The sequence below is a fragment of the Chaetodon auriga genome, chromosome 7 (assembly GCF_051107435.1).
Source record: "Chaetodon auriga isolate fChaAug3 chromosome 7, fChaAug3.hap1, whole genome shotgun sequence".
NCBI lineage: Eukaryota > Metazoa > Chordata > Actinopteri > Chaetodontiformes > Chaetodontidae > Chaetodon > Chaetodon auriga.
This window is the reverse complement of record NC_135080.1, coordinates 14,621,824-14,646,102: the sequence shown is the minus strand read 5'-3', so window position 1 is coordinate 14,646,102 and position 24,279 is coordinate 14,621,824. Positions and strand designations below refer to the sequence as shown.

The window sequence follows — 24,279 nt, the reverse complement described above, 5'->3', positions numbered from 1 at the left end:
CCACGCAGCGACAAAGAAACAAGGAACAATGAACATAAAGGCCAAAGTCACTGCTGGTCATCTCTGACTCAGATTCCTCCGCTCGTCTAAATGATCCCTACTAAACATTTCAGTCGGAGCTTTTAGCGAAATAGATAACAGATTTTCAAGGAGATATCTTGACCTGATGTCAGTCACTATCCTCCTGCACAGTGTAGCTCTTTTCTATATTTGGCTTTCGCTCAACATCTGTGATACATTTCAGTTGCAGTAATGTGCTGTTGTTATGCATTTATGTATTGAGGAGCGTGATCAAAACACTGAAAGTGGTGCATTTACTGTGATTACAAATGCTCTTCTGCACTCCCCATCTATGCACACGTAAATATGAGCGGAGTCTGACATTTCCTGTAAGTTATCATAGCACACTGTGATGAAATACCGTGTACAGTGTTTCACCGTATGCTTGCATCCCAGTGACAGCAGTCTAGAAGCAAACCTGGATGTGAGATTGAGCCCAAGAAATGCTGCTAGAAATGCTTAAAATCATTACATGATCCAAAAACTGATTTTTAACTATTTCCCCAAACCTGATATCTGCTATATTATTGTGCAAATTCAACAACATAATAAATCCTCCCAAATCAGTAATGATTTAATGCCATTTTTTTTGCGACACCACTTTAGTTAATAAGTAATTAAGCTAAACAGGGAATTTACTTACTTTTAATTAAATTAAATAAAAATTTTCATTTCCCTTTATATGTTGTTAGTTTTTCCATGGGGTGACAAAAGTAGCAACATTTATCACAGATGATTCCTATATGGACCTTTCTCCCTGCTGCAGGCTATTTATCGAGCTAGAAGGAAACTGCAATCAAATTTTTATAGCATGAAGGACCATTATGCCTCTGACTTCGGCTGCCATATCAGCACTGACTTCCATACGGGTCAAAGGTGAAGAGTAGGTGATGAGAAGCTGTCAGCTTATCGAGGGAGACTGACATTAATTAAAGCTAATATGAGAACTGAAGTACACTTATGAGACTTAACATCTGTTACCGTTTATTGTAAGAGCTTCAATACAGGGACTTTATGGGTATAAATTAAAAATGGCAATTTCAGCATCACTCTATCACTGTGGCTCATGTAAAAAGAAATATGCTCAATGCTGAAGTCAAAAGCATTAGATTACTTTTCTGATGTAATCTGTGTTTACTTTCACTATAAATTGAAAAATGTGTTCAGTCTAGAGTAAAAATCAACATATCAGCGAGAGGCTCATCTTTCTAATGAATGTATCAAATTTTGCGTTTGCTCAGTAGCGTGAAACAGTTACTGACATGAACTTAATGTAAAACCAACACAAATCACTTGTAAAACTGCACCAAAGAGATGGGGCTTAGGTTTCAGGGCGCCATTTGAATATGAAGCGGAAGAGGCCAACAAATGTACATGTACACCCTATCTGCACTGGCAGTGACACACAAAAGCACACACGCAGACACACATGTACAGTAGTCATTATCAATCCATGCCGAAATGTTGCCACGCGGCCGACGCTCTCTAATAATTATGGTCACATATGTCACCGAACCCCGCTGCTCGTCCACACAGACACACACAAATTTCACTGTTGTAGAACATTAGTGTAAGTAAGCCTGCCATTTTACATCTCAAGCTGCATGCATAATAAATACAGTACATACATGCATGAATGTATTCAGTGTGTGGGTGTGCGTTCGCCTATGCAAATGGATCATATGTCACACTAATTAGTGTGGCCATCCTTGCCTATGAAGACACGTATATGTCAGGTGATGGGATTGGAGAGCACGTAGGGCTTTATGTGTTGAAATGTAGCATAAATAGATGTTCCATCAGTAAAAAACTTATTAAAACAAAGGTTGGAATCGGGAATTAAAAGTTTTTTTTTTAAAAAAACATCAATATTAGTTTGAAATGAATTTGTATAATCCAGATGATGGTGATGACATATTCCTATCTGTACATTTCTTTTTATGTCGTGCAAAACTATTCTGTTTGCATTTATTTCTTCCACTCAGAGGTTAATATGTGAGTTCTCTTTCTGGCAAAAATACATCTTATCATAACTGAGGTCAAGCATGCCTGTGTAATTTTAATTCTAGGATTTTAACAATTCATAAAGTGTGTATGTGCGTGCATGACTCACCGACATGGGCATAGTGACAGCCTCCCAGTTGGTGTTGGATGCAGGCAGAGGAGAGTCATACTGCAGGAATGGACAGCAGAAATAAATAATCAGCAACTGAGCAATTGAGCTGACAGTGGATGAAAAAGCTGACCGAAGAGAAGAAAATGAAAAATGAAGAAGGAAAAAGTATTTTGTGTGTCTAATGAAGTTGGTTTAGTGCCTTGAAAAGGTACCGTCCAGAAGCTCTTTAGTGAGTGATAAAAGCAGCTTGATTATGATTGATTGAGGCCATCATGTAAACCAAACCTGATGCCGATAGTTCCCAAAGCTGCTGAATATATGAGGTATGACCAACGGAATCATGTTCTTGTGATCCATGCTCCGTCTGCTGCATAAACATTACAGTCCAGGTCACTGTGGACTTTTATGTGTAGGTCCTGTCTGTATTTCTGTTCCGTTAGATAACCAACTGACCCAAAAATGATCACTGGTGTGGACTGCACTTTGGTGGTTATGCCACCTGATTTATTTCTTCTCTTCTCAGACATATTTCCACGTTGGCTCACAGTTACTGTAAGTGATGGTTGAGGTCAGGTAACGACTGTAAATCCACATGTAAAGGGTTAGGAAAAGACCATTACATCCATCACTGCACCGCCCTTCACTTTTTTTCCCCCCTCGCTTTTCTAACAATTTTCTTTAAACACAGCTTGGAGGAGACGGGGTGGAGCTTCACATGTAATCTAAGGTTGTCCAAGACGTTCAGGTGTCTGCCTGTCGAACTGATGGACGTCAGTATGTCAGGAAAATCCAAAAAGAATTTCCAAGGAAGCCTGTCGCGGCACGCCTTTGAGTGAGTGAGTGAAAGAAAGAAATTAAACTCTGGTCAAAGCACGTTTAGGTGATAAACACTCATCAGACTGACATATTTGGCACACATGCACACATTCTGTGTCTTTCTCTCTGTCTCTCTCTTACACACACACACATGCACACAGTTGTGTTTCATTCACTTTTGAGAACTTTACGTTCATTTCCTGGAGACTTACCCTAAATCTTCACATTAAAATGTAATCATTTATATTATCGAGACTTTCATTTTGTCCCCTTAATGAAGGCGAGTCCCCACAGTGTAACTGTGCAAACACATACATGTCCCCACAGTGTGAGTAACACACACACACAGAATCTGACATCATCCTCATGACCACACATAAAAATCTCACTGGCTATCGAATTCCTCTCCTTGAGGAGTCTCAAATAGCATCTCCGGTCAATATGGAACAGTTAATCTGTCTCAAACATACTTCAAAGACACAGTGCCCTCACTTTGTCTCGGTGTGTGTGGCCATATATTTCTCATGCTGTGGGGACATAAGTCTGTTCACTCAGTCACATTATGGGGACAAAATGCAAGTTTAATGTAAATCGTTAAATTTTAGGATGAGGACTGGGCTTAAGGTTCGGGTCAGGGGGAGGGTTAGGCATCCAGTGGTTATGGTTACAGTAAGTCTCCAGGAAATGAATGCAAGTCTATGTAATGTCCCCAGAAATTATGGAAACACAACTGCGTGTGTGACTGCTAATGTAATAGAGTTGACATCAAAGTCTGTCAGCATGCAAACTTTTTGTTTAACAGATTCTTGCATGCGGCCTTTGGATAAATGTACTCATACACATAAACACACACCCAAAGCAGCTGTGAATGAGGTCAGGAGGTTTCCTGTAAGTGTGTGTGTGTGTGTGTGTGTGTGTGTGTGTGTGTGTGTGTGTGTGTGTGTGTGTGTGCGTGCAAGTGAATGCATGTTTACAGATTCCTAGTCTCATTTCCTTTTAAGGTTAAATGCTTCATTTAAGGCACATCTGGACCACTTAATAGGTTTGAAAAAAGCTAGAGAGGCAGAGTTCAGGGAACATGTCCAGGGAGGTCTGAAAACCTCTGAACACACACAGACTGCAGTCACCTGTCGGCTCCAGCACCAAACTTCTCCCCTCTCACACACTTATCTGATATTTTTGCTCTTCTAAAAAAAAATTCATGAAGCAATGTGAAGAAATAGCACGTAAAATGTGGTGGCCACATCTGCAACTCCAGCTGCTTGTACAAAGTAAAAAGTAGTCTACAGGACCAACACAGATCTTTTTCAGGGGGTGTCTGTCAAGTTTCTAAAAGAAGGTGAACTGTTTTTGACAATAATTTCTTGTACAATTGATGAGGCAATATTTGTTATAGAAGCTAAAGGTAATATTTTAGGCAGTTGCACCACATTCACCAGCGGTGAGGGAACAAATTCTTATTTACAGTAGCAGTCTACTGGAGGGGACACCAGGGAGCTGCCCTTTTCAACCTCCATTTTGTACAGCTGGACACTGGAGCAGCTGAGGATTAAGTGTGTGGTGGATGGTGAGCAGGGCAAGAACATTCTCCTGTCGACATTCACTCCGCACGACCAGTTATCTCACTTACAGCCAGAGGATATTTAAGTTAGTAGATAAATGGCATTGGCCACTGTCTCTGTGTCTGACACCTATTTTACACCTTGCATTAGAGGGTGTCTCATATCCAGGTTGTATCTAGATGTGATTTCGCCTGATTACATTTACATCTGGTGATATGTGTCTCCAGTGTCCATGGTGACACCCAATCACTCTGTCCAGCTTCTTCTTCTTGTCTTTGTTCTTCTTCCTTCTTCCACCCTCCTCTTGTTCAGTTATGTGGATTGAAAAATCTAGTCCATTAAAACTTGTGTCCAATGTGGTCCCAATGGAGGTGGTTGGGCCACTCTGATCACAATCCACCTGCAATGCATCTTGGATCCATTTACACTTGTCTTTCTTGTGGTCAAGTGCTATCAGATTGCAGTGTAATGCCCCAAAATGCAATTTAATGCAAGCTGTAAAGGAGGTCTGAGTCTCAACTAATTTTCAAGTTGTCGGCAGTATCGTTCTCATGTAGCGCAGCGGCTTTTCTTACTGTTCTTGTAGTAAACTGTGATACTTCTGGTCTGATCTGCAGTGTATTTAGGAAATGTATCAGTTTTGACACTTGTCAGGCCAGGATGCAGCAATGGTACCCTTGCAAAATAGCATCGAGGAGGAACGTTTGCATGTGGGTAACAGCTGCTCGGTTATTTACATTTGGATATGGGATAACTTGTTGTTTTCAGCATACTGTAAATCAGCGTGAAAGTTGCTACCTCTGAGGTTTTTGTTGTTGTTTCCTGTAGTGACGGGGGTCTTGAAAAGGCTAACACACAGATGGCAGAAGGGAAGGAGAACGCCGCTTGAAATAGGCTTCCAATGGCAGGCTTACACCTACGGTCTACATCTGGTGAGTCAGACTAAAACAGTAGTGAAGTTGGATCATTAAATTAGTGGAAATCTATGTTTTTACTGCAATTCCAGCAACGACAACAGAGGTTTGCTTGATGTTTGCTTGGTATTTAGGCAGACTTGGCCACTGCTAAACAGACAATGACGCTCATGCCATGTCCTCAACATTAACAACACACTGATTATGATAGCGTGACTTTTTAGTCACTGAGAAAATCGACCGGTGTTGTTTGTCATGGAATACCCTTGAATCCAGTGTGTATGGGAAGCCCACATGTCAGATGACTCAAAATGGGATTCTGGGAACTAACTTGGCTCATATTCCTCAATCAATTGTCTTTTCCCTCTGCACCTGGCTTAGCAACACTTCCCAGGAATACCCTCCAAGATACATGACTGTACTTGTATGATGTCAGACAGTAAAATCAATGTTAGAAGCGAGCAAACACAAACAGAGATCTATACGGTTCTGAAATCTTACAAAGATAAACTCAGAGCTGCTTGTGTTCGCAGTAAATACAATGAGCCTGATTTGCGCACTCATAGAACCTTTCTTTGAGCCTCCATAACTAAATAGCTTCCTAAAATGTTTATCTTATGCAATCAAAAGCACTCATTACTTCATGTAAGCCTGCGCTGCAGATGATAAATCACACCCTCTGAAAACAAGATTTGAAAAGGATCAAAGAATAATGATTTGGGGGAAAAACAGTGACATGAATAATGAGTAAGGCCTCTGTTTGACTGCATTGTTTCCTGGAGATGGTGGGCTTTTGTTTCTTTGGAGACGGAGCAAGTCGTATTCTTATATCAGACCTAAAGGTCAGTTTTTCTCCCAAAATGTTGTGACCTATGCAAACTCAGACAAAGAGAGCTGATCCAAAATAGTCCCAAGGATAATGAGACCCAATCTGGAAGGTGGTCCACCTGATTAGACCCCATTTGTCCTTATTATTTCCTCATACATGAATGAAATCACGGTGAGTTTAATACACTTTTGTTTATACTTATATGAAACTGATCTGTCTCCATTAGCTTGATGAGACGCAGAGAAAAAGGAACGACAGATATATCTATGTTTTCAATATCTGGATAGAGTGTGTTTCAAAACCCCCACCGTGGTCGCCTCACATAATACATTTTTCTCTGCCGGCCATTATGAAAGACACATGATTAGTGCTGACAGTGAGTCCACATGGATCCACAGACAGAGTGAGACCCTATCCAGACCCGATGCAAGTATTTGGACCTGGCTCTACTTCGGTCAAGTTTTGGTCATGAGGAACCCAGAGGAGCTAAAATCAGACAGGCAGAGACTCAGGTTGGTTTGAACCAAGCGAGGATACGTGGAAAACACAGACACACAGATTTGAAAGGCGGGAGAGGTTTAGGTGTGGAAATGTGTTTTGTTCTGGTCCTTTTCACACTCTTCCCTGTGTGCTTCCACCTGAGTCCACTCTGTGCCTTCTCTCACTCTCGCACTGACACTCTTTTTCTTTCCTTCATGGTTTTTCTTTTATCTAGTCAACCTCAGTCCACTCCATATCTGGCTACCTCACAAATGCCTGCCTCTCCCTCACTCTGCCTCTCTCAGTTCAGGTTGTTTTAGTCATTAGCTGACATGCTGATACCATCTCAGACACCTGTTCTCTCCTTCCAATGCTGCTTCTCCTCATTCTCGCTCTGCCTCCTTTCCTCTCTCTGCCTCCTCTCCTCCTCCCTCTTATCTGTTCGACAGGTCTGGAGAGAACAAATTAGACCTGCTAAATTAAGCCACACACACTGCTCCAGTGTAGCTGAAGGCAAACTCTGTGTGTGTGTGTGTGTGTGTGTGATAGATGGAAAGACAAAAACACACACTCAAACACAGGAGCTCTTTGAAAAATAGGTAAAATGGATCAAATAGATAAGGCCCAAGAGCTGGATTCTGTTTTAAATGTACAGAGGCGCGAAATAACAAAGGGTGAGGAGGGAGGGGAGACAGAGGGAGGCAGCGCGAGTCTGAGGGAGCGAGATAAGGCAGTTATATTTTGAAGTACTTTTACTTTGTTGCCATTATGTTGAGTTGAACGAGGTGAAGTTGCTCTCTAATATTTTCGGTTGAGATCATAAAGGGCTCATTTGGCTTAAACGTACAGCTTATGCCTGCGAGGTTCCTCCGTGTCCTTTAAAAAAAAAAAACTCTGTGTGTGTGTCATGTCTGCGTGTTGCCGTAGCAACCCAGGACACATGGATGTGTTGTGGCGTGGGGCACTTAGGTCACCTGCATTGTTTAACAGAGATGCCGCTGAGATCCTGTTGTCTGGACATCAGCTGGAGAAACTCTGAAGGAACTGTGAAGGTGATTTTCAGCTGCTGTTTGATGACTTTGATGACTCTCCGTGTGACTTCAAATACTTTAGACGTTTCAACACATGTATACCTACATCTACTCTAGGAAAGATGTGATTCTAAATCTATTGTCCTGTACCTTTGGATTGTGCCTCCACCTGCAAAATGACCTCCAACTCAACAAGCTACAGCACTAAAATGCTGCTTACATATCAATGCATCCCTCTGATACTGGTCATTCTGCATTTTGAGTACTTTGACTTTTTCTGCTGATAATACTTCTTGTACACCATTGCACTGTTCACTATGATGAACATGGACACTAGTGTACTTTGAGTCAATCCCTTGTACACTGTCCTACTGCTGTAAATATGAGCTAGCATATAAAATGTGAATTAATCCATGTTTAAAAATAGTCCCTAATAAATGCACTGTGTACTCCAGGTTTGAATGGCCTTTGGTAAAACTAAAATGCCAGACTGTTTTAGGAAATCACTGAGCTCACTCACTGAAAAAATGAAACTATATTTACGTTTACATCTTCAGTGAGATCTGTTGACCCAAAGAAACAAACAGAGTAATGACAGCCTCATCCTTCGCGTGAGAATAATCCCAGTACTTCTTATATTATCGGCCTCAGAAAAGAGTTTTTTCCGGTGACGTGTGGAGCTTTTAGTACAAACTGTGCTGAGAGGGTCTGGGTAAATCACAGGAGCTGTAATATCAAAATGACTGTGGAAAGTGAAGGATAATCTGAAAATACAGTATCTCTCTCCCTCCCCCTGTCGCCCTTTACTCCATCTGTGCTCATACCACTTTATTTCCTCTTTTTTTCTCAGATAATAAGCAATGCCACCTGTTAAACCCTTTCTGTGATGCCGCGTCTTCCCCCCCTCCACACTCATAAAAGCAAAAAAGCAGGGAACATCTTTAAATGCTTCTCTGTCTCTCCGCCGCTCTGCCTCTTCCCCTTTCCCCTCTGATTATAGGGTGGGGGAACATCTTCAAATCAGAGTCCATCTCTTTCTTCTTTCCTCCTCCTGACAGAATGACAAAGGTAATCTCCTTATCCGTTCCTTTGACAGCCTTTAAGAGAACCCTTTCTCATCATCCCTCCTGCCCTCCTCCCCCGTATCCCTCCATCTCTCCTCTACTGTCGAGTGGACGTGTGAGAAAAGAACAGTTGGCTAATACATTTTGGCATTTTACCGACAGTGTTACTAGATCCTCCCTCTCTTCCTCCCTTTTATCTCCCCGAATCATCCCATCTCTCTCTTTTATTGCCAAGTGGAGGTAAAAGAGTGAAAGAAGCATTTTACCTGGAGCGTTGCAGTGGTTCTCCGGCTGAACCCAATGTGACAAAGAAATATTAAAAACTTTAAGCTGTGTCCTAAATAACAAGTCATGATTCATCGGCAGCTGTGTGTGTGTGTGTCACAGTGTGTGTGTGTCTCACCAGCAGTGAGTAGTAGACTTTGAATCCCGGCTTTGCTACAAAGTAGTCATCAGACTTGAAGGTGACTCTGAGCGTGTTGGTTTTGGAGTTGAGACTAGGCGGTGCTTTCTGCCCACACCAGCGGCCCCAAATTATAGTGCTGGTCTCTGATTGGTCCTCCACTTCAACAAAGTCATACCTGGAGCGAGAGAGATGGAGAGGTAGATGAATGGGTGGAGGGGAAAAAGGGAAGGATGTCGGATAAAAATGAAAAGGTTGGGACTTTGACTGTGATGTGTGTCTGTCCTCGCAACTGGAAGGAAATCGAGCAAAAGCAGAAATAAACCTCCGTCACAATTTACAGACAACTCTGATCGACCTACTTTGACCTAAATTAAGGCAAGAGTTTAACATTTTAGGAAATATGCTTATTCACTTTATTGCTGAGAGTCAGAAAAGCTACTGGCTGGTTCCAGTAGCTTGGTTGCTTAGCTTAGCATAAAAACAAGAGGGAAACTACTAGCCTTCACTACAGAGTGGTTACGCATTAAACAAACAAGAAAGAACATGATCATTAATAAGCTCTAGAGGTGCTGGAAGGAGGCTTTTGTTGCCTTTGGAACGAGCCAGGCTAACTTTTCCTCATGAGATAGTGATGGGACAAATTTATGATGTATTCTGTAATCTCCACCCTGCCACATCATCTGACAACGAGACTTAAGCAGGAAAAGTTTCTCGGAAACTTCGAAAACATTTCAGCAATCAATGCCCCAGCCAATCAGAGAGTCCATCAATCAAACACAGACAAATACACGTGTGCACACACAGTCAGTGTGACAAAACAGATTTGACAAAGCCACTTTCTCCCTCTTCCTACCTTTCCAAATCTCTCCTCCCCCCTCTTTCCCCCTGCTGCTCCCCATTGTCTTTGCAGCAAAGTGCTTACAAAGACGGCTGAGTTGCATATGGGGATTAAAAAGTCTATTTTCTCCCCCCAACCCTCAAGGACAAACTTCTTACACTTCTTGCCAAGAAAGTAAACTTCAACTATCCGTCTCCCTCACAGTGGTTCCACCCCCTGCTCCTTTTTTTTTTTTTTTTCCCTCTCTCGCATCCTTTCAATCAGTTTATTGTTGGTGTGATAATGCGAACACATCACCAAATTATCCTCACTGACTTTACTGCCGCTGTTGTACGTCCTTTCAACTCGAGACCTTTACTCCATAAACTTTTCCTCTCCTCTTTGTCACTCCAATCATTCCTCCTCTCACACTCTGGTTCTTTAATCACTGTTATTTTCATCTGACTTTTCTCCTTTACAGCCGCTTGTAATTCATCAACGCTTCCTCCTCTTTGTGCTCTCTACCTCGCCTCTCAGGTATCGAACCCCCGTCTCCATATGCTTTTCACTATCTTTCTGAATTGCATTGTTTTACCTGCACATTCCATTCTCAGCCTCCTCCAGGCCGAAGTGTCCGTCAAACTCCAGGTGTATGCGGCTCCCTGGTGGTGACAGCAGTTTCCATGACAACAGCAGATTACGGGGGTAAGCGTTGGGGTAGCGCGGGCTGTGGATGGCTCCACCCGCTGGCGTTACTGTGATGTTTTCCTCTTTGCGGTAAAAGTCTGTGGTGAGGCGATTGCTGTCTGTTAGTGGTTACAACTAATCAGTTAGTTAGTCCAGTTGTAAATAAACATGAGCAGAGCAGCTTGTTCACAGAGACACACAGAAGCACAGAAACAGGCTGCCAAACAACACAATTCATTTCAGTGACACAAATCCAGCTCTTATGACGCTTTCAGCCTAATATGCAAAGACACTGACTGTGAATCTGTTGGGTTTCTGAGGACGTTCATGCATGTGCTCTGAGTATCTGCCCTTCTTTCAAAGTGTTAAGTCTGAACTTTTCACGCCCATCGGATTCTGATGTTTCTTGCGCACAAGTGGAAAATTTGGCCTGACAGTGGCTGTAAAGAAAAGGTCAGGGGGTCTGCAGAAATATTCACATGCATTCTGTGACAGTCATTGATATTGACAGCAAATGCGAGAAGAAAGCTGGCCACGGACCAACGTGATGGTTTGAAGGGGAAATACGTATCCAGCAAAACCATTAGGAGTAATTCTCTGGTGACCAAGAATCACACCCTGTTTTACAGCAGTTCTTGGGAACAATTGATGGACAAACTGACATCACTGCTGTCGGCCTGGGTTACAAACTATTGAAGTAAAAGATGTACTTTTCAACATGGAACCAAATGTGTATAGCATGAACTGTACATGCAACTGTATACTTTTTTTTTTCAAGTATACTTAGAAGTGTGTGTAAATATCAGTGTCTGTCTTTACAGTGAAGGTTCGACAAAATACTGCATTTGCACTGTCTCTATGCTCTGTCTTCTTTACTAGCTCACCATGAACACATGCAAGAATTCACTTCATCCTGAAGTGAGATATTCATAACATGACAACATCTACCTCCCTAACATATCTGCAAAAAGAAAACGATAAAGAATAATATGGTAACTATGATGTGTCATTTCCTCTGTTTATTAGCTGTATTGCTTTACTCAGTACTATAAATTATAATGATGCTTTCTGAAGTCGTGTTTAAAGTATAATAATTGCTCATCAGTACTGATGAACATAATAATCACACCCACTGAATGTCTAATCCCGATTAATCAACTCAATCATAAATCTAATTTTCATTTTTGCACAACAAAACTCATTAATTGTCTCCGTCATTTTATTGCTGACTTCCTGAAAATTAGGGAGAAATTCCTTGCACACACACACACGCACACACACACACTCTCTAAGGTCATTCTGCGTGCTGAAGTAGGCTGACAGGGCTGTATTTTCTGAGGGCTGCGTGGTTTTTGCGAGAGAGAGAGAGCTGAATGCATAATCAAGGCGCCACAGCCTGCACCCCTGGGAGATGATGATGAAGCTCTGGCCTTCTCCTCCACCTCCTCACTGCAAACTTCCCTTCATTCCCCCTCTTGTCCTCTCCCATCTTTCCCTCTCTCCCCCTCTTTATATTGCTCTTATTTGCTTCCGTCAGTAATTCTGTCTCATCTGTCATTCAGCGCTCTTCAGGAGTCACAACCTCTGCCAATTGTGACCTCAGCAATTAACACTGCACCTTAGTGTGTGTGTACATGCATTTGTGTATGTGTGCACTGTTGTTGCAATGGTCTGTGACTCATGAAGTTATTGAAATTGGAAATGGCTTTGGGCATTGAGCTAAACTGTGAGTTGTTGTAGTAGGATGATGAGCACATCCCAGCCATGTCAGGGTGTGTTCGCCTTTTTTTGTCCAGTGGAAACAGTTCAGTTGTCATCTGTGCTACTTGCAGTGTTTCTGTATTTGGTTCCCCAAGGAAGGTCTAGCAACTGGAAACTTGAAAATGTTTCACCTCTCATCCGAGGGGTTCTTCAGTTCTAACTGACTGGTGGGGAGTCCCAGGTATTTAACCTCTGTGGGGTCATTATCGCAGTCATTGATTCCACTTGGGTCATCGTGGAGCAGCAGTCATTGGACTTGTGACACGAGGCCAACTGTGAATAGTTCTTAAATCTCCAGGGGAAGGATGAAAGGAGTTGGGGGATAAGTGATATTTGGTGCTGTTTTCTGTATTTGCAGCGTGTTTCTGTATTTGGTTGTGTTTTTTCCATTTGCAGAGTGTTTCTGGATTTGATTGCGTTCGCTCACTCTGCAGCATTTCTTTCTAAATGCTGCGCATGTGTTGTCAAATTGGTAAAGATGTTTTTCTTAATTTGCTTGTGTTTTTGACTATTTGCATGTGTTTTCTTAAGTTGCAGTGCGTTGAACTCTCAGGGCCACCATAATTTATGCTTATGAGAATCTGTCAATGTGCGTGCATGTGCATTTGTGAGTGTGTGTGTGTGCATGTGTGTGTGTGTGGGTGGGTGTTTGTGTGTGTGTTGGGGCACAGTTTGTTTGTAGTGGAATTCTTCCACTCTGCTGATCAGAAGCCTGACTGTGTGGATCCATTCAGTCATAAAAGTGCTTATGTGTCAAGAACTTTCACCCACTAAGGTCACTGGGGAACAGAGTGCTCGGTGTGTGTGTGGGCTTGTGTGTCTATCAGTATTTGTGTATATTCATGGGGAAACTTGTGTTTATGTGTGTGTGACCATCATCATTTCATTGCATGTGTGTCCACCGCTGAAATTGGTATTTCTGCACATGAAAGAAAATGCACTGCACCACTTTGTGAGGCATTTCTGAAGTGTTATCGTTATAGAATCGCAAGAAGATGGATCGCCAGTCAGCTTGTTGTGCGAACCACAGCACATGTTGGTAAGGGCTGGATGTATTAAGCTTTGGTGAGTAAGAGCTCTTTGGCTAGCACAAACCTAGGTTGAGATACACCTGGTACCCCATCAAAAATCACAAGCAGTGTTGTTACTCTGCTGATTTGGTCTTGGGTGTTTTCCTCAGCAATGCAAAGATTCTTGCCGTCACGTGAACAGAAGTGGCTTCTACAACACATGCATATCAAAGGAGACATGACTGTCTTCAGCCCTCTCTGGGAAACAGAGAAAATTAGCAGTGAGACGACGCCAGGATTAGCCGAGCCTGGAGGTTTAGAGATTGTTTGAACGGACAATCTGGATCCGCTCGCAGTCTTTCAGAAGACTATTTGACAAAGATACACAAGTCTGCTGCTCTGAATCTTATCCTGACCTGACCCCGCAAAAACAGAATATATGACGTTCAGTAACTAGCTTTGTAATACTAATCAGTTTCAAGTGTTGCCTCTCTCTGCTCTTGCATTATTAACTTCTGCAATGACACATGGAAAGTGTAATGGCAGCAAAGCAACAACAGACAGATTTTTGTTTGTTGGTCTCTCTCTGATTTGGTTTGATCTCTTTTTGTCCATGTCCAACAATAAAATAGACAAAAGTCTACTTTATTGTTTTGTCCTGGACACTGAAATTCATCAGTCCAGCTGGGAGAGAGACACACCCAACATCTCTTGCATTTCTTTGTTCTGGAGAAGTTTTGAGGCTATGTGGGTTAAATATTTCCAAAAGGTTCTGGATTAGGTTGCTGATTGGCTGAACATACAGTAGGTGGGCTCATCATTTTCTTCACTGTTTCCAGGAAAGGGGCATCCATTGTGCAAAAACTACAATGTCTACTGTGTGTACAGTATGTATGTCCATATACTGTAACACATCTATGTCCATCCATGCACACAGGTGCGTGTGTGTGTGTGTGTGTGTGTGTGTGTGTGTGTGTGTGTGTGATAGAGAGGAGAGTGTGCTAGAGACAGAAAGCTTTAACAAGAATGAACGTGCCCAAATGAAAGAAATATGGAAATTTGCTGAAGCAGCACTCGGCTCTTTTGGGTGCAGTTTCTCAGTCACACCATTGACCTGACTATGAATCATGCAGCGATGTCATTGACACGATTGCAAATTCATGCAAATGATACGATGATAAGAAAAGAGGTTGCTGTTAAAGATCCAGTCCAGAGAATTGAAAGCGCTGCTGACTGACAGCTACATTTCATCTGAGTTTAAGAATCTGATTTTCAGTAAAAGCCTGTAATGAATCAGGGCCGAGCAGAGGAACACATACGTTGAGGGCTCAGTGGGACATGTAGTGCAGTCGGGTGAATATTAGGACAGGGACACATTTTTGTTTTGTGTGTTGCTCTGGACGACACGACACTGGACTTAGACACTGTCTGGTAGTCATGTCCAGCTTGCTGCAGTACAGCCTCAATATTAAAATAAGGAAAATCTGTGACTGTCCAAACTGTCTCACTGCAGGACGGGCACTTTGATGACTGGGCTTAACCATGCACATAAGGACATGTTCTTCCAGCAAACTGCTGCTACCGAAAAGTTTCAGTTTCATTTGTTTCTGTCTTGCCCACTCTCTTCTTCTCTCTCTTTTCATCTCTCTGTAAGACCACTTGTGCTGCCACAAAATGTTGTCGACATTAAAGGCAGAATTTGTAAGCTTTCCTTACTGAAATGTCTAAAAAGACAAGTCTGAACTGACGAGCTAGCCCCTCTGTTGTTTACTACTGTTTGTATTGCTCACTCATGATGGAGCACGACTATTCATTTTCATCCGCAGCGGTGGATGTTTAACAATGAAGACAACAGCTCCCATGATCCCACACTGATTCATGACATCATCAAACTCCCTCTGTTGTTCTTGTTTTGATTAAGAGACCCCGAACAGCAGAAACTACACACTGTTTCTTCAAATGAAATTGCCATTCTTTATCCAAATCTGATCGACTGTAGCGCTGCTGCTCTGATGCCTGATGTTCCAGCATCTGGTTCGTATCCATTACTGTAGGAACTTACGCGTTTAGTTCTCACTGCATCAAGCTGAAGCTGAGTTTTTCTTGTTTGTTTTACTTTAGGTATTTTCAAGGCAAAATGGGGTTTTATAACGGCATTTCTCTTGTTAAAAAAAAAAAATCTATATTGCTGCGTGCGTGTGTCTTTCAATAGAAAACCTTGCTGTGGGAGTGTGATGATGTATCTGCTTGAACAAGTAGTAATAGCCTGAAATCCCGGGGAGGTGAAGCGGTGAAGGATTGAATAAACACTCCCAGATATCTCTTGGATAAATACCACAGTCTCTAAATGTACTGCAGCTAATTCTATTCTTCATGTTTCGTAAGTCCTGCGTTTTACAAGCCTTTGCAGCTTATCATATTAGCTCATAAGGCTATCTAATGTTTTACAGGAGCTGTGTTCTATACCAGTCACATAACACTTATCTCTTTTGAACCTGACAAAAAGTTAAAGTTCTGCGATGTCAGGAAATAAGATGATGTCAAAAGTGCTGATAATATCACTGACAGTCTGACTCACACCCCTAGATTTAACTCACACACACACATACGTGGTAATGTCTGACACAGGCAATTAAGCTTTCAGTCTCCTGATCTGACACTTAAATAACCGTGACAATGATGCTGCGTGACTCTGTGTTATGTGTGCGTGGGATCTATGAGTGTGTTTCAGTGGATGTGTCAGGTTCCAAGCAAAAGTCCTCCATTGTATGAGTGTGTTTGCATGGCTGCACGTCTGCCAGGATGCATGTGGGTAAATTCTCACTAATTAAACTTGGCTCTCCCACCTCCAGTGCCAGGGTGTGATGTTCTTCATGCCTCTGAGATCTATTTCTGATCCAAGTGCCAATCACACTCTGATCACCCAGCAACCAGTGTGCATCAGAGACCACAAAATAGCTCTGCGTGGAAATTACTGAAGTCTCAAGAAATGAGCTGATGAAGACGAGATATTACACTTACATTTCTGTCTTAATTAAAAGTTGATTTTGGCGAAGTGACAGGTGTGCAGACACTCATCCAAGTCTCTATTCTGTGCAAACCAATCTCTATTTTTCTTGAGTGACAGTTTGCATACGATACATTCTCACTCACACGTTCCCACGGGACATTACCTATAACAAGGCAACCCCATTTCCTACATCTGCCACCCCTGTCTAACACATCCTGTCTGACTTTCATCTTCTCAAAACGAATTCTCATAAGCCCCAGCACTAGCTAACAGGACACATATAATACATTCACTTTCGGCTGTGAAAACCTCCCCAGAGAAATGCGATGCTGCTGCTCTCATTCCTGGTGGCATTCCCAGTTTCTGTCTGAAAAAGTAGGTGTTTTAAACTGTTATGGATTGAGATTTGATGTGCTTTGAGATTATGAAACAATTCTAAAACTCAAGTCATTTCAGAATGGATCTTGCCTTGCATCACTGTGAAAGGAATAGTTTGACATTTTGGGAAATAAGCTTATTTGTGGCGGGGAGTTTAGAAGATTAATGCACTCTCATATCAGGGCGTTCAATCTAAGGCTAGGTTAGCTTAGCTTAGCACAATAATTGGAACAGCTAGATGACTCAGTCCAAAGATAACAAAATCCACCTGCCAATGCTTCTGAAGCTCTCTAATGAAGACGTTATACAGCATCTTTCAGTGATTTTTGTGTTCAAAAACCGGAGAGTGAAAATGACAATTTTGTACAAGGTATGTGTGAGCAGCAGTAGCTGCCTGGGGTCTCTGCTGGTTGCCCAATATGACGGGTTTAGTAAATACAGGTTGAATTGTTGTGAGGTCTTGGCATGAAGGAATCCCGGGAAAAAGCTCTACCTATAATCTACAGAATTTGACTCAAAAAGGATCTTAAAAACCAACTTTTCTCTATATTATTATTATTATTATTATTACAGATTAATTCGCTGTCATGCCCAGTTATCTGCCGACTGTTTATTCATCTGTGTTTGGCAACAGAGCATAAAACATTGCCCATTAGCAGCAAAAACTGCTTGTAAACACTGTGTGTGTGTGTGTGTGTGTGTGTGTGTGTGTGTGTGTGTGTTTATGTCATTGGTTGTTTATGTCTGTACAGTGGGTGTGTAGGTGCACATCTGTTAGTCCCTATATATGGGTGTGTGTTTGTGTGTGTCTGTGCATGTATGTTTGTGTGTGTGCATGTATGTGTGTGTGGGTTGTTGATGTGGGAAGCTGTACTTGCACCCTCAGAGTATTTAGACCCATGAGAAATAACCAAAGACTTTTCCATCTGGCTAAATGTTAGCTCAAGGCCTGTGTGTGCGTGTGTGTGTGTGTGTGTGTGTGTGTGTGTGTGTGTGTGTGTGTATCGCTGTGCAGCTTATCAAAGCCTGTGCTGGCTCCACTGTTTTGCCACTCTCTCATGACAAATCAGCTTTAAATATTCTCCCTTGTTTCTCAGTCACGCCCACACAAGCACAGAGGCATGAAAAAGACAAACACACACACACACACCCTGGAGGTGAACGCTGCATGCCGATGGGTGTCAGCTTTGGTCAGCATCGGCTCTCGACCCGCATTTCTGCTCCTCTCCCTCCTTCACTTCCTCCGCTCTCTCCATCCTGCAGCATCTTCTCTACCTCCGTTTCCCTCTCTTTTTGACCACGACGGAAACACGGAAGCTCTCATTTTTCTTTCTTATTGGTTAACACAAATGGACACTTGATAAACATTCTCACATTTTAAAAGATCTCATGCCTCGGGGACCAAGTCAAACCTTTGTCCCTGAAGCATGCCCAAGATTTGACTTGGTCCCTGAGGCGTGAGATATTAAGAAATTGAAAAATAGCCACCAAACATAGCATCAGTATATCGTCTCTCTTCCTCTTCTCCTGTCTGATATCTTACTCTTTTCCTCCAGATTTTCATTTTGGTGCAGTTCCACCTTTGCTGCTACAACCAATTAACTTCCATCACTTTCTTTTTTGCAAAGAGACTGCATGTTTTTGTTTTTTACCAGTCAGTGTGAAAGTGTGGGGAATTGGGAGGCTGAAGTGGAGCGATGGCATGGAGGGGCAGGCAGAATATAGAGATGAGAGACAGGAGGGACCTTTCAGTTATTCTCCAGTCCTCCGAAATGATGATCAAGAGGGAGAATACATGTTTAAAGAATGTGGGAGTGTCCGGTGCATTAGGCAGGCCACAGAGCCATTCATCTGAGAGCTGCATACGTGCCGAGGCAGCTGGGGTGTACATATCCATGAATTATAGAGGACAGCAGGCCTATATATATAATTATAGAAAAGAACTCACTACATGCATTATGTCCCTTCAGCTGGACACAACAGAGCTGCGGCTTTAGCTTGATGGCCACAGAGCTGTGCATGGAAAAGGATAACATGAAATGAATTTCCATCCGACTTATTTTGAAAATGTGTTTGAAAAGCATAAAATGTAAGAAATATACCGATAACGACATGCCACTCCATTTCCGTCTTTTTCTTGAAACAGTGGATGAGTGTCAAAGGGCGGAAAAATATATTAAACTAAAAGTCATTTGTGCTAAAAAAAAAAAAAAAGATCAGTTAGCTTACATATGTGGTGTTTTTCTCCTGTGGCAGCACCCCCTACATGAGCGTTCTCCATGTGATGGAGATTGTTGATTCACACTGACGGCGTCTGTACTGATAATTTGATTGGTGCAATATCTGTGTGGGCAGGCATTAAAAATTGTTCTTAATATCACTTTAATTCTAACAGACACACAGGCAGTTGATCAGCTTGGGTGCTGATGTCATTAGCTTCATCCCGTCTGTCATTTATATCTTACTCTCTGGCGTTTCATGATATGAATCACCGGGTAACGTGGAGTGTTAGTGTACAGGACTTCCCTTGATTATGAGTTTTGTTAGTCTGGGGTTAGTCTGAGACTGCTAACGTTAGCCAGACCCCTCCTCCTTTGTATAATGTGGTACGAACACAACGCTGAGCTTCCCTGGAGCTGCTGATGATTCAGTGGGTGCTGATATATATATAAAAAAAATAAATACAAAGAGCTAATGATAGCAAGCTAGGCTAACTAGCTTCCATGTTCCATGTTTTTTCTTATGTTGTAAAGAGACGTACTCCAGTCAGTAGTGCACTGCGAAAAGTTGATAGCACGTCTCCAACTGTCACTCAGCGCCCACCCAGAGGCTTTAATCTAACAAGCTGCCTCCTTGAATATGGACAAAAATGGCTTAATCATCTTTTGAAAATCGGAAAAAATAGCTGCAGCATCATCAAAATTTAGATTTACTTCCAACTTCAGTTCGACTTTATTTAAGTATTTATCACTTTTTCTGTCCGTGTCCAATCATCCAGCTAATCTGACTGCGTAATAAGTCAGAGGTTAGAAACATCTGCTTAGAAATATCTTCGTTGCCTGGCAACATTGTTAGGTAACTTTCTATTGCAAACCTTCTGGAAAATATTGGTGCGTCAGAGACTTCTTTGACAAGATATAGATAGATATTGATGACTCATACCCTTGACTGAAATCCTCCCCAAACAAGCACCTTCAGGCATACAAATGTGACTTTCCACATGCAAATAAAACCAGGTGTGCAGTCTATACAGGGCAACATGCAAACATTAGGCAGACGGTCTTCATTCCCTTCTGACTATTGGATCCCTTTTCTTCGCTCCTTATCTTCCAGACACCATAGGGTGTTCAGCCTACTCCATTCTCCACACATAGGAGCCATTATATCTACATACATTGCTTTACTGTTACAGCTGATAAAGGTGGAGTGTATACTTTACTAAATACTGTTGGGCAGCTTGTGAATTTCACCAGGGGATCAATACAATTGTTTGTATCCACAGTAGTACAATCACAACTTATTTGATGGTTATATTTTGGATAATTAATCTAAATCTGCAACGTAAGTCGTAACTAAAGTTATCAAAGCTGTGTGTCTGTTTGTGTGTGTGTGTGTCATCCGTGAAAGAGTGTGTATGTTCCTTTGAAGCAGACACAAAGACGTGTCCTGTGACACGGACAGAGGTTAGACAAACAGCCACAGACCCAAACACTGTTTACTGAGCTCTCTCGGCCTCTTCAAAAAGACTGCACACAACTCAGAGCGGACAAGTACGAGGGGGAGCGGACAGACAAAAACTACAGAGAAGGACAAAATGAAGGTGAAGAAAGGTTGAGAATCAAAAATGAGACAGAGCAGAGATGAAGGTCAGTGGGATGGATGAGAGAGAAACAAGGGGAGACAGTGATTGAGTGAGGTAGAGGGGGACAGAGCACAGAGACAGAGTAAACAGGGGGAGAAAATAAATGTAAAGACAGAACAGATAAAGAAAAAGGGATGAATGGCAGTGGAAAGTTAGAGGGGAGGACGCTGCCGCAGCTACTGTACTGTGAAAAGGACAAGGAATGTTCACAAAGCCCAGCGATACCTCGACACATCAAACACTGAACAGACGACAGCAAAGAGCATGTCTGAGTTCCTCTCATAGAAAACAAAGATAATAACTGCTTTGTGTGCATCTGTGAAGTTACGTGCGTGTCTGTGTAAGGGTGTCACTTGCTTTGTTGTGATGTGCGCCGATTTGTGCAAATGCATCGTTATTTCTCTTTTGTCATCCCTTTCAAAGGCAAAAACAAAGAGGAGAGACATCACTTGAAAGCTGTGACTAACAATGCATTTAAATTTTCTTTGGTACTGGAGCTTTTTAGCTGGTTCTTAGATCTTCACCAGAGACTCTTGATGGTCTTTTTGGGCCTTTGATTAGCATTAGCATCCACTCGTGCCTCTGAAACATCTATGACTCAACACCTGTTGATGGGGACAAATTAGCCTAATGGGTACAAAGAAGAGGGACGAGCTGCACTCAGCCAACTAGGGTGGAAAATCGATGTTTGAAAAGTGCAAAGGATAACTTTCACTTTTTTCAGAACATTGATATGTAATTTACTTGAGCACATTTCAAGAATATTATGCGCTGTAAACGACTTGAGAACAGGTGAAATTACTTTAATTGTGCTGTTATCCTCTGCGATGGAAAACCAACAGCATAAAACTGGTATTTCTGCTGGACTTCATAGACGACATGCCTCTTTTAATACTGCCCAAACAAACAATTTTCACACTTTTCTAAACTGTAATTAAAGGACCATGCCAGGGGGTGCATATTTAAGCCACCAATTAATTCAACCTCACATTCAGGACATGTTCTCTAAAGCATAATGGCACTTTCATATTCCCTGACGTATCTAGAACATTTTGTGTTTTTGTGACAGTTTTCTACATTTCTTCTTCATGTGTTGGATTGTATGACAAATGTTCATCAACACGTCCGATGCTCACAAATCAACCAAATTTAGATTGCATGCAAACACGCTGGTGTGAACACACCACATCCCCAAATCCAAGCTGATATTCGTGTGAATGGAAATGGGACACAGCTTTAGTCGTGTTTCTACAAGCTAATCTCTGTATCGCACTAAGCTAACATCTACATTCTCCTTGTCTTGTGCCAGTCCACTTAGCATGCTCCCATCCTCTGCAGTGATGTGGTCCTGTTTAACACCTTGGCTAAGCTTGCTGAATAATGCAGAGGGGGACCAACACTTGCTGAGTCAGCACTGAGGACAGGTCAGTGGAGACACGGTGGCTGAACGGCTCCAGCAGCCGCAACAGAGAAATGCAGAGGCAGCACACACACACACATAAATGCAGATGCATGGGTGCTTGGACACCAAAATATACATATTCATGGTCACATGCACACACGGAGAAACTTAAACTGAGGAGTGCACGCATGAGCACATATACAGACGCAGGGAGGATAAAGGAAAGAGAGGGAGAGCGAGCCTGCGGCACATACAGATAGTGGGAAGCCCATCTGTGCAAAAATGTATTGAGCTCTCAGGGCAAGAGATGGGGATGAAATGTATAATCAATGCAGATTAAAGCAAGTTTCATAGTCCACACATTTGCCTTTATAACAATGCTCCATGGCACACCAATTGGGTGCAAAAGACTTTAATTTATATCAGTCACTTTCTTTACATTTGTCTGCTTTCCTCAACATTTTTCATAAGCAAAAAATAGCCCAATATTAATGGAGGGAATAATGTTTTAGAGCAAGTGCAAGTTTTTCTTTTAATAAATTGTTTTCATAAGGATAACAAACACAAATTCAGCAGCACAGCCAACATGTACGAAGTCCTAGTCAGTCACAGAGATACACACACAAACATTTAGAACTCACACGGTCTTGCTCGCACATGCCTACATGCACACGTGCTGCGTCACACACATTCACAGTTAAAGTGTTTGCACAAACGGAGGGACCGAGGACGAGTCAAAGGACAACATCTGACAGACAGCTCCGGCCCGCTAAATGCAGAGGATGAAAAACAAATCCCTGGAAAAGAAAACTGAGAAGCGGATGAGAAAAACAGAGAGAGAGACGCCATGCAGAAAAGAGAAGGAGAGGGGTGATAGATAAGACAGAAATCCATGAAAGCAGGTGGGTGTGGGAAGCAGGCTCAAGTTGTAACGACAGATTGTGGGGAGGGTTTGAGGGTGGGGCGGGATAGAGCGAAGGAAAGGATGAGGGATGAGAGGGGCTTGTCCCTGTGCAACCTCCTACACTGTGATGGAGTGTATTTACCAACACCTCATCAGCAATATCCCCTCTGTGTGTGCGCGCGCGAGTGTGTGTCTTCACAGTATGTGTGGCTCGATGCAGAGTGCTGCGTGGGGTCTGCATTATCCTCCATGTTATCTCTTTCTGCGATACTGTAACGGCACTATCAGGAAGGTGGAATTGGAGTGACCCAAAGCACAGATCACCGTTCCTGTAAATCAAATGGAGAGAGATTTACTGTTTGTCTTCAGGTTGGATTAAGGGCCGGGCCTTTGTTACGCTTGTCACGCATCGAGAAATGCCACGGGATTCTTCAGATATTTATAACATCTGTCATTCAAACTGGCAAATGTCAAGAATACCAGCTTAGGCGCAATCACATCATATGATTTTTATGGATTTCTTGAACTACCTCTGTGTGCGTGTGTGTGTACATTTCTAGAGAGACTGTGTGTCTGTTTCTACATCAAGGGCTAATGCGATAACGTGTGTGTCTGAGAGAGTATGAAAGTCGTGTGTGTGTGTGTGCGTGTGTGTTTGTAAGGCTTGTTAGAGTAGCAGTTGGCTCCTGCTGACAGCTACTGCAGTCTGAACAGCAGGGCTGACGAGGACAATCAATTAGCCCTGCATTCACACACACACACACTCACACATTGATTTTCACGTAATTATGTGCACAGAATAAAACACACATCTAAGGTCATATACAGTATATGCAGTCACAATATAATACACATCTAATGCAATAACAGCACACAAATTCAGTTACCTTTATCGCCATGGCTTTATGTTTACACACATAAGTTATGAAACACTGTGTGAAAGTGGCTGGGCTGTGTGTGTGTGTGTGTGTGTGTGCGTGTGTGTTTTATCTAGGCCCCAGCTGTGGTAGTACAAGTTTATCAAATATCAGTCTCGATCCCTCTAAGGGCTGCTTGGACGCTGTTTGCTAGATGTATGTGTGTGTGCGTGTGTGTGTGTGTGTGTGTGTGTGTGTTTGCTCTGAGCGTTGTGTGTGATGCTGAACAGATGCTGATGTTTTGACAGCCATC

General features: G+C 42.4%; 1 protein-coding gene across 1 annotated transcript in view; it reads right to left on the bottom strand.

The window, feature by feature from the left end:
* Nucleotides 1-24,279, bottom strand: part of pdgfd (platelet derived growth factor d) — a 52,167-nt gene that overhangs the window by 14,053 nt on the left and 13,835 nt on the right. The window contains exons 2-4 of the mRNA XM_076734439.1: nt 10,691-10,880; nt 9,276-9,453; nt 2,174-2,233 (exon numbers count right to left, since the gene is read on the bottom strand). Coding sequence (XP_076590554.1) covers nt 2,174-2,233; nt 9,276-9,453; nt 10,691-10,880 — 428 coding nt within the window. The remainder of the gene's footprint in view (nt 1-2,173; nt 2,234-9,275; nt 9,454-10,690; nt 10,881-24,279) is intronic.